Source organism: Bombus impatiens, unplaced genomic scaffold, assembly GCF_000188095.3.
Source record: "Bombus impatiens unplaced genomic scaffold, BIMP_2.2 scf_0135, whole genome shotgun sequence".
NCBI classification, from domain to species: Eukaryota; Metazoa; Arthropoda; class Insecta; order Hymenoptera; family Apidae; genus Bombus; species Bombus impatiens.
The window spans coordinates 949,453-958,748 of NT_176554.1; the positions used below are offsets into that span (position 1 = coordinate 949,453).

General features: G+C 37.3%; 2 protein-coding genes across 5 annotated transcripts; both read left to right on the forward strand.

Annotated features, from left to right (window-relative positions):
• The first annotated feature begins 1,535 nt into the window (after positions 1 to 1,535).
• LOC100742892 lies at positions 1,536 to 4,646 on the forward strand. Its single transcript, XM_024365451.2, has 3 exons — positions 1,536 to 2,705; positions 2,917 to 3,128; positions 3,234 to 4,646. The coding sequence occupies exons 1-3, from the start codon at positions 2,618 to 2,620 to the stop codon at positions 3,915 to 3,917; spliced, it is 984 nt and encodes a 327-aa protein (XP_024221219.1). The 5' UTR covers positions 1,536 to 2,617; the 3' UTR covers positions 3,918 to 4,646.
• LOC100743737 (myosin light chain alkali) lies at positions 4,419 to 8,677 on the forward strand. Of its 4 annotated transcripts, XM_003486961.4 has the most exons (6): positions 4,419 to 4,645; positions 4,986 to 5,013; positions 5,986 to 6,294; positions 6,540 to 6,626; positions 7,011 to 7,078; positions 8,017 to 8,670. In XM_003486961.4, exons 1-5 carry the CDS (start codon positions 4,643 to 4,645, stop codon positions 7,040 to 7,042), a joined length of 459 nt encoding a protein of 152 aa, XP_003487009.1. In that variant the 5' UTR covers positions 4,419 to 4,642; the 3' UTR covers positions 7,043 to 7,078; positions 8,017 to 8,670. The 4 variants fall into 4 exon arrangements, with proteins under 4 accessions (XP_003487009.1, XP_003487010.1, XP_012237079.1 ...); XM_003486962.4 differs by lacking the exon at positions 7,011 to 7,078; XM_012381657.3 differs by lacking the exons at positions 4,419 to 4,645; positions 4,986 to 5,013 and adding an exon at positions 5,588 to 5,708 and having other exon boundaries at positions 8,017 to 8,677.
• The last annotated feature ends 619 nt before the right edge of the window (positions 8,678 to 9,296 follow it).

Below are 9,296 nucleotides of genomic sequence, written 5' to 3' on the forward strand. Positions count from 1 at the left end.
TACAATTAGCACTTTGGGGAACTTTTACCCATTCACGTATCATGTTCTCGGCAGACGAGGAACTAACAACTGTAGTATTACTCTCATTAGCTTGTACCAACATACGAGATGCTGTAATACAATTTTCTAACGAATCATCTTCTATTAAACACGTTAGACTTCTAAACTGTTTCATATTTCTAATAGGATCGACGCGTTTGGGATGTTTCAAATGCTTTTGAGAATCGATGCAGGAGATTCTTGGGCTTTTCTCGCTATTCCTTTCGATCATATTCGATGCCATCAATTTGTCGAGTATTAAAAATTCTGAATTTAAGCACGGATCGTAATTCCGTGCATTGTGTAGAACGAAACTGCGTCTATTGATAGGTTGTCTAGAATGTACGTACGTTCTCTCATCTAATTGCGAAACCAATTCTTTCTTCCTTCCCTCTATTGATTCGGGACACTCTCGTGCCAAGTACGTCACTTCATTAGCAGACGAAGTTATGTCGTTCATGACGTTGTTTGGTTGGTTCTGTTTACTCTCTGTGCTTTGTCTGCTATTTAAAGATGTATAATTTTGCGATACCGAGTCATCAATACGGGATTTCGGATGTTCATACAGAATGTCTCTTAAAACCTTCTCATTACACTCGTTGAAATTTAGCTGATCTTTGTTCGACGTTTGCCAATCGTCCAGTTTATTTCTCGGTACGGACTTTTCTTTATAGTCAACGGGATTGAAATATCTACCGTGCAAAGAATTATTTGTAAAATCGACAGTGAGATCGTTTTTAATTTTATCTTTTTCCTCGAAGTTACAGTTAGCTTCCGCTTGTAGTTGATTTCTACTCGTTGCCTTAACGATTTTTTTGATAGCCGATGGCTTTTCCATTTGCGAATTTTTAACGCGATCGGGTAACTCCGTTTTACTTGTTTCTAATATTCTAGTGTTTATCGCGTTACGAACAGAACGTGTCTCTTGAATCGTGTTATCGTGTTCGCGTTCAGCTACCATAGTTTCGATGCGTTGAGGAGCATTTATGTGGAAATTATTTTCCCGTTTCACAGTTAGATTTACCTCCCTCGAGCCATAAATTTTTCCATTATCTACTTGCTCTTTGCAAATCGAACGATTTTCATTCTTTTGCATACTGCGATATTTTTCAACGCGTTTCGTCCTTTGTTCCTTTTTGGGATTAATTCTCCTTATTTGTCGATAGGTTCTCGGGTCATCGTCGCCACTGCTGGTTACGTCTGAAAACATTTGCGTACTTAAAAAGTAGGAGGTGTTAGGTGGTGATGTTCGCGATTCGACAGAAATATTTGCTGGTTTAGTGCAGCTTATCACTCCGCAATGTTCGCAGATTTTCATCGACGGATCGTTCGACAGAATTTCTCCCAACGTTTCGTTGCTACATCGGCGTATCAAAGATCGTAGCTTGACTATGATATCGCGAAATCGAGACATGGATGATAAAGAATTTTTAGGAGACGATTCTTCCAACGAGTTGCAAATTTTGTAGATGGCACCCAATTCGATTAACGGGCCAACATGATCTATGTCTTTGCAAACCTGATCATTCATTTTGCCAAAAACTTTGTTTATCGATTTCTCCATATCGGAATTACACGCGTAATATCTTAAGAGCAAATCGATATCGAATGGTCTGTCCGCGTTTCTAAACGAATCTACCCTTTGTTTGGAAGATGGAAAGCTTCTGATGTTTGACTTCAAGTTCGTGGAATATGGAACGTTCCTTTGCATGTACGAATTATTATTTTGAACGTACGAATGAGTAACCTTTAAACTATCGCATTCGTGAATTGTGCTCAGAGTTTTTATGGAATATTTGTGAGCAGCGTCGAAAGTTGGAGTTTCCGCAACAGGTTCGAAGATTCGTACTTCTATGTACTTATTTTGATCCATCTTTTATGGACACGTTCGTTTTTCGATACTAGCGGGTTGTGCTCTTATCGCTACTTTGACTCGTTAAAGATCGGTATATCCCTTTTACGTTATAGTTAATAATACAATCCATTTTATGACATTCATTGCATGCAAATTTGACGAAGATTCGATAATATGTACGAATTTTCCTTTAAAACGTTTGATAAGCGAGTGTTTATTTATTTTTTAGTACTTTAATCCGATTCAGTTCGAAGTTGAGGTTACATCGGCAATTCTATCGTAATGCAAACAGGGTTTTAAAATTTTAAAGATCAAGTCTATTGATAGATTATTAATATTGATTTATACGTTTAATTTAATGAAATACTTAATAAAAAAAAAGATCATTCTATAAATTAAGCGGGCAACACCTTGCTTTTTTGGTGCCAAACTGAAAGTAAACGTTCAACGTCTTCTGACATTTTCCGGAACACGTGCAAACATTTCATAAGTTCACTTTAGGGTGTCGGTAACCCTATACAAATTTCGTACTTGATTCATGTTTGAACTTATTATTAATCGATTTACCAAATAAACTGCTAAACAAATAGAGTAAATTTTAAAAATAAAAATAAACGTACACCGCACCTAGCAAAATTCAAGTGCATACATATTTGCCATGCGTATAGAAAATCTGACGATCATTTCCGACAGCTACGATTTCAGTTCTCTGTCGAGTTGATAATGCCTCAAATTATGGTCGAAGCCTTTGCAAGAAGTTTAATCGACAAGATAATGTTGGAAGCTTTTGACGTGGTTGATACAAATGATCGTAAGCAGTTATCATCTTATACAGGCAGTATTTGATTAAATCTTATTTTATCCTATATGTAGATACGATATGCGAAATGTTGCATATTACGTTTCGGTAATTGCTTTCCTTTTCGTGCTAGAATAAACGTGTTTAACTTGTAGCTCATTATTTTCATTATTAGCGGAATTAATGTTAACAAATTGAAATTATTGAACAATAATGTTGTCAGAAAAATTACAAATGTTGGATCATCAACAAGAATCTGCTGGCAATCAATCGCAGATCACACGAACAATGCTGCAAATACAAGATCGTTTGAGCGTAGATCGCAACGAACCGGAAACTACAGAATTAATAGAAAAGATGGTGCTTGGTTTACGTAATCTACAAATCGGAGATTCTACTTCCGTGCCCTACCACATATCCAAATTAGAAAAACAGGTAAATGGAAATAGCATTGTGAAAAGTGCGAATAATTCTGGGATTGGCGATAAGAAAATAATTATTCTCTAAGTGTTTCTTTCTAACGTTCAATTCATTAAACAGGTAAAACACGTTGTACGCAACATCGAAAATGTTTCACACGCTGCAGAGCCGACCAATTTTGTGGAAATGCACACGACTCAGGGTCAGGGTGATGTGCATCAAATAGTGCACGATGCTGTTATCGAAACCACAACAGATCCAACGTGCACTCGTCTGGAGAAGGAACTTGAAAACTCGAACGAAGCGACTAGAGTATCTATCAATTTACTTTACCAAATGATCGAGGAACTTGAAACGAAAATGGAAGAATCCGAGCAAAGGAAAGAAGATGTATCGGAAACTGTTAGCAAAGAAAAGATCGAGGTTTGGGAGGAAACGGAAGAACAGTTTATAAGAAGCATCGAAAGTATCGATGATCCTGATCAGAATAACATCGATTATGTACCCGATAACGACGTTAGGAGCAACGTATGTGATTTTGCGTACGAAGAAATTACATCTTCGTTCGTCGCATCATCAACGCCTTTCACGAAGAATGCCTCATTGGAGGACGTAACAATCGAGGAAATTGCGTCCTCGGCCCTATCTGATCAGGAGGAAGGTCGTTCGTTGGAAGATAAAACGTCCAGTAAAACGAAGAAAATGACTCACAATGAAACACAATCGGAAGAACGGAAGAGAAAGGGTATTTTAAGTAGAACACGGAAATTATTGCGAACCATTTTTGGCCGTCGGAAGAAATGAGTCAAACGTCGGCTCGACGTTCAAATTCTTTCCTCGACGGAGTTATGGAACGATCGGATGTACAACATCTAAATATCCACTTGTAAACCTAGTTTTTAAGAGAGAAATACGCTGGTTGTTCGCGTCGAGTTGATAAAAATAACTCCCTAGTTTAGCCATCAGCTGGCCACGCGTCCGGTATAGTCTACGTACGCCAAGCTCTTACGAAGTTATACGAGACGTGAAATAAATTCCACGCGTTCCTAGGAACACCGCGGAGGAAAAGATGTATCTTAAAAATTTTATACAATACAGTAACTTTTTTGATAATCACGTGTATCTTTGATTTATCGAACGATTGCTTGACGTAAAAGGCGAAGATCGGCGATATTAAGGGCGCGATGGGTATACGAGATCGAAGGCCGTCCAGCGTGTATTTTTGTTTGTCGCATGTATTCTGCGTTGCAGATCTGGCAGCCATGACATACGAACGGTATCACCGAAAACCATTTATCGTAACAAGGAAGCACAGCTTCTAAACCGCGTTGTCTCTCGAACTGTTTTTGGACCGCAGCGTTGCCAATACCCTCTTCGTCCGAACCGAGCTTTTCGAGCTGGTTCTCCTTGTAATTCGCGTGATCACTGCGCCATCTACAGAAATAAAATAAATAAATTTGGTAACACCCGATACCACTTCTGGTTCACGCTCCGTTCGATTAACATCTAGCAGTACCAGACACGTTACAATGGTAAGCTCTTGATTTTCTCTTCCAATTTTCGATATACGACGAAAATTTTATCCATAAATCCATCGTTTAATTTAGTTTAATTTAGTTTCCACTCTTTCTTGGTATTCTTAAAGTTTCTTTTGACACTTTTAAAGGATATATGTTTTTAATTATTTAATAATTTAGTTATGTCGTTACTGAGAATTCCTTTAAGAGAAACTTTGCTACGATGTATTTTATATCGATAGATTTCCCATTAAAATGTTTTGTATTTCGATATAATTTTTATAAATAATAACGATAATAAATAGTATTGCGTGATAACTTGTGAATATTTAATGATATCTCTTTTGCATTACAGGCAGACCTCAGTGCAAAGGACGTCGAAAGTGAGTAAAACATATGGAAAATACTTGGTTTTTGTGTACGTGTTTGAAATTACCTGTGCAATAGAAATAATAGGCAGGATTTTAAGGAATAGCAAATACAACCAACTATAAGATACATTTTAAATTAACAGTGAACTATCTAGTGAATATCGCGAGTAATTTTATGTGTGAGGAAACGCAGGAAAAAGTGAGGGAAATTCTCTGCGAAGGGTAATTTAAAGATCGAAGAAAAATGTGTTTATGACGCGGTATCTCCAAGAATATAAAATATTGTCGTAGATCGAAGAACATGATATTCCTCGTTAAACAAGTTACGCGATGATCGATTTCTCGCCACGATATATATTATATTTAAAGCGCGTTAAACTTATGGCTGCAAGGGAAACGGCACGTTTAAAATTCGTTTGAATTATTCCGTAATTATGTTTGGCATTCACGATACGGTTCTAAATGTAAGTACTAAGACGGTAACTCGATGTGCCGCGTGAAAAATGTTACGTAATCGTTAGTATTCGGTAAAACGGAGGTGTAATCACCCCGAACGGGAAGCGCCATTTCAAAAATAGTTAGTACCGTGTTCTTATATGGCTCGGCGGGGGTAATCTGACCCACTACTACTTCCACCAGTAAGTTCTTGAATCGGTCGCTGGGTGGGAGCCGCTCAGTCTCAAAATAGAACAATATTTTTGAACCAGGTACGCACGAACAGCCACGCTTCAGCTGATATTAACCCAGATTTCACTTAGCATATACCTGCGTTCTTAATTTAAAATCGACATTGACATTTTTTTAATCACGAAGCAAAATATTTTTTTCCAATAACTACCGCCTGTCAAGTAAACCTACCTATCACTCTTTAAATATCGAAAGGTCCTATAATCCATCGAAACAAATTTTAAGATGGACACTCGGAAGAACGATCATGAGCGATACGTAATAAGATTTTCTTTGTTTCCTTTCTTTATCAAACAGAGGCAGAATTTGCCTTTTCCATTTACGATGCGGATGGCTCGATGACTCTCGATGCAGTCAACCTTGGTGACGTACTTCGGGCCCTCAACCTGAATCCTACAAACGCCAGCATAGAAAAACTTGGAGGAACGAAAAAGAAGGGTGAGAAGTTGCTGAAGCTCGACGAATTCTTGCCGATCTACAGCCAGTGTAAAAAGGACAAGGATCAGGGATGCTACGAAGATTTTCTCGAATGTTTGAAACTATACGATAAACAGGAAAATGGAACTATGATGGCTGCTGAACTTTCACACACACTGCTTGCGCTCGGTATTATAATCATCCTATATTTCATCATCGTCGACTAGAGAAAAATATTACTCGTAGGCGTATAAAAATAGTTTAAAATCTGTATATTTTTAACGATATCAAGGAAGTTAGTAACACGAATAGAAGTTTCAAAGTATTTTACCGCTTTTCCGGCCGCTTAACATCTTTAACAAACACAAAGAGAGTAACTTCAGATTTATCTTTTAACGCACGATTCTATACGCGTATTTTGTATAATCTTTTAGGTGAGAAATTAACCGACGCGGAAGTAGAGGAAGTACTGAAGGATTGTATGGACCCAGAAGATGACGAAGGTTTCATCCCCTATGATCGTAAGTATCGATTCGTCACAATGAAATGTATGCATCTCGCGAAATAGAAGTTGAAAAGAAGCGTGTTTTATACGAGCTGCATCAGTGAGTTACATTAATATAGAGCATCGCTAGATTAAAGAAGAGCAGCAGCGAACAATAAAATATGCGTTTGTTTAACGGTTCGTTCTACCAGTAGACGTTGATATTACAGTAGAAAATTTAAAAAAAAGATTGTCCCCTTTGTATCTTCCCATTGTACAGTGTTCAGTAGCTTAGTCCTGTAGAGTATTTTTATATAGCTGCCCAAAATGTCCAGGAAGTCAGAGGAATCGAACGATCGTTCGGGCCCCGTTTCTTGTTTTCCCTACCGTTTAACATTTCCACGTGTTTTGTGTTCTGCAGCATTCTTGAAGAAGATGATGGTGCTATTGTAAACAAACCAGACGTCAATATCACAAATTTCGCCTTTCGTAAGTACACCCTGTAGCGTAACGTGCATCTCCATGAGTTTTCTGTCTTTCCTCCTTATTCTTTCGTTTCTTCTTTGCCTCTTTTCACCTATGTATTAACACAATTTTCTGCCTCCTATTTGACTACGCACATGTCACATTTTATAGGACGCAACGAATCTACGTGGCAGGGATGCTGAAATCGATAACCTGCTTCTCGTACAGCAACACGTACAAAAGCTTAAGATGTATTCATGCACGAGATCCGTGACTCAAGACACTCGGTAGTGTCGTTGGCGTGGATTTCAGAAAACGATGCTCAACCTTAATCGTTTCCTCGAGTTCTCGTCGATTACAAGAAGACGGTTTCAAACTATATTTGACTATCGTACTGTAATTTGTCATACTATTTTGTACTATCTTATGTGTCTAAAACATTACATATGCACAGATAGATGTACATTTTAGGCAAATTAGATGTACATAGAACGATCTAGACGTTTGATATTTATTTGTGTCACGGATTTCTGTGCATCAAAAGAAAGCACTGTTTCAATCATGCCGTTTCGTTTCGACAACATTAACTCTGTTATTAATTATCTACGCTACTTCTATCAATGAAGGCGTTCATTTGTTATTTAAGTTACAGAAGCTTTCTATTAATATTAATGAACAATGAGAGATTCACAAGTGTATATATAAATCATCGCAATATATCCGGGAAATTTTACGTGCCCTCAGGACATTTCGAGCTTGGAAAATTGACACAGAAATTACAAAATGCGATATAGCATTTTCTGTGGCATCATGATTTTGCACATGAAATTATTCTAATATTTATTGTATATTTTAAATTGCTCATATATGTGTATTCGGCACCAAGTTTGATTGACATAGCGGTACACCAGATCCGTATTTTCTTTAGAATAAGATGTTAATATCGATTGTTTTGTTTCTAGCGTTCCTTCGTAGATTGTGCGAGAAAGACAGCGAATGAAGTGGCAACGCGGCAACCATTATGCGGTATTCATCCTTCGGTGAACTTCGCGTCAACGAGGAACATGTTCATTCTCCATACTTATCGTCTTACTCATCCCCTGTTAAAAAATCTCCTGGCGCTTAGGCGCTCCACGCTTCTCATAATTCTGCACAGAACGGCGAAATACAATTCGAATCGCTCTTATCGTCATTAGGATCTTTTGTAAAAAATGAAAAGAAAGAACAGGATAAAATAAAACCTTTTAATATAAAATAAATTCATCAAAGGGAAAGATGATATGAAATACCAATCACGTCTGTTTGATTTGGTTGAATGTAACGTTGTATAAGGTATATGTATTTATAATAAGAACGATGTATAATATCTTAATATATGCATACTAACGCTGAAACAAACCGAGTGAAGAGATCGGTGTTATTTTACTTCTTATCGTATTAATTTAATGAACTATGCCCTTCGTAGAACGAGGAGTGTGAAAAGTTTCACGCCGTTGACAGTCTTCCAGGGAAGTTTGAAAAGTATTTGCCGATTTGTACATCTACGTTATATTTTCACACGTTCGGATGATATAATTATAATGTAAATAAAATCATAAAAACATGTTTTGTACAAATCCAAAACGTCTATGTTTTTATATAAATTATAGATCTATGATATCATTAAATTATCGGATTATCGTCTGATTATTATTGAAAAATCATCAAATTGGCAGTCAGCAAGTCATTCTATCTAGTACTGGTATAATTTTATTTTATTCGGAAAATTTCATGAATTTAGTCCAACAATTCCTACCACGTGCTCTACATCCTACCTATTTGAAAACGTTTATAATAACTTTCATAATTATCTAAAAATACCTATGATAATTTTAGTCACTTATCTCTACTACTATCTTTTTAGTTAAAATATAACATTGATTTTGAACAAAGACAAATTTGAGGGAACGGAGAAACTGTAAATTTCAAGTTTCTGTACACTTTTAACCATACGACGAGCAATTTAAAAATTGAATCGATAATTTGTTAACTGAATCGAACCATGAATGATAAATATCGTTTTCGATGGCGAGAAAACGAGGGGTGGCTGTCTATTTGGCGGAAGGGTGAGTGCGCGATACTCGAATCGCATTCGCTGTCTGTTCGCTACGCGACACGGAGCACCTGAGAATCGTACGAACGGCAAGAGGTTCGTAAACGCTCGGCGATTTCCGATGGTGAGGCGTGGGGCCTTCGGGTGATC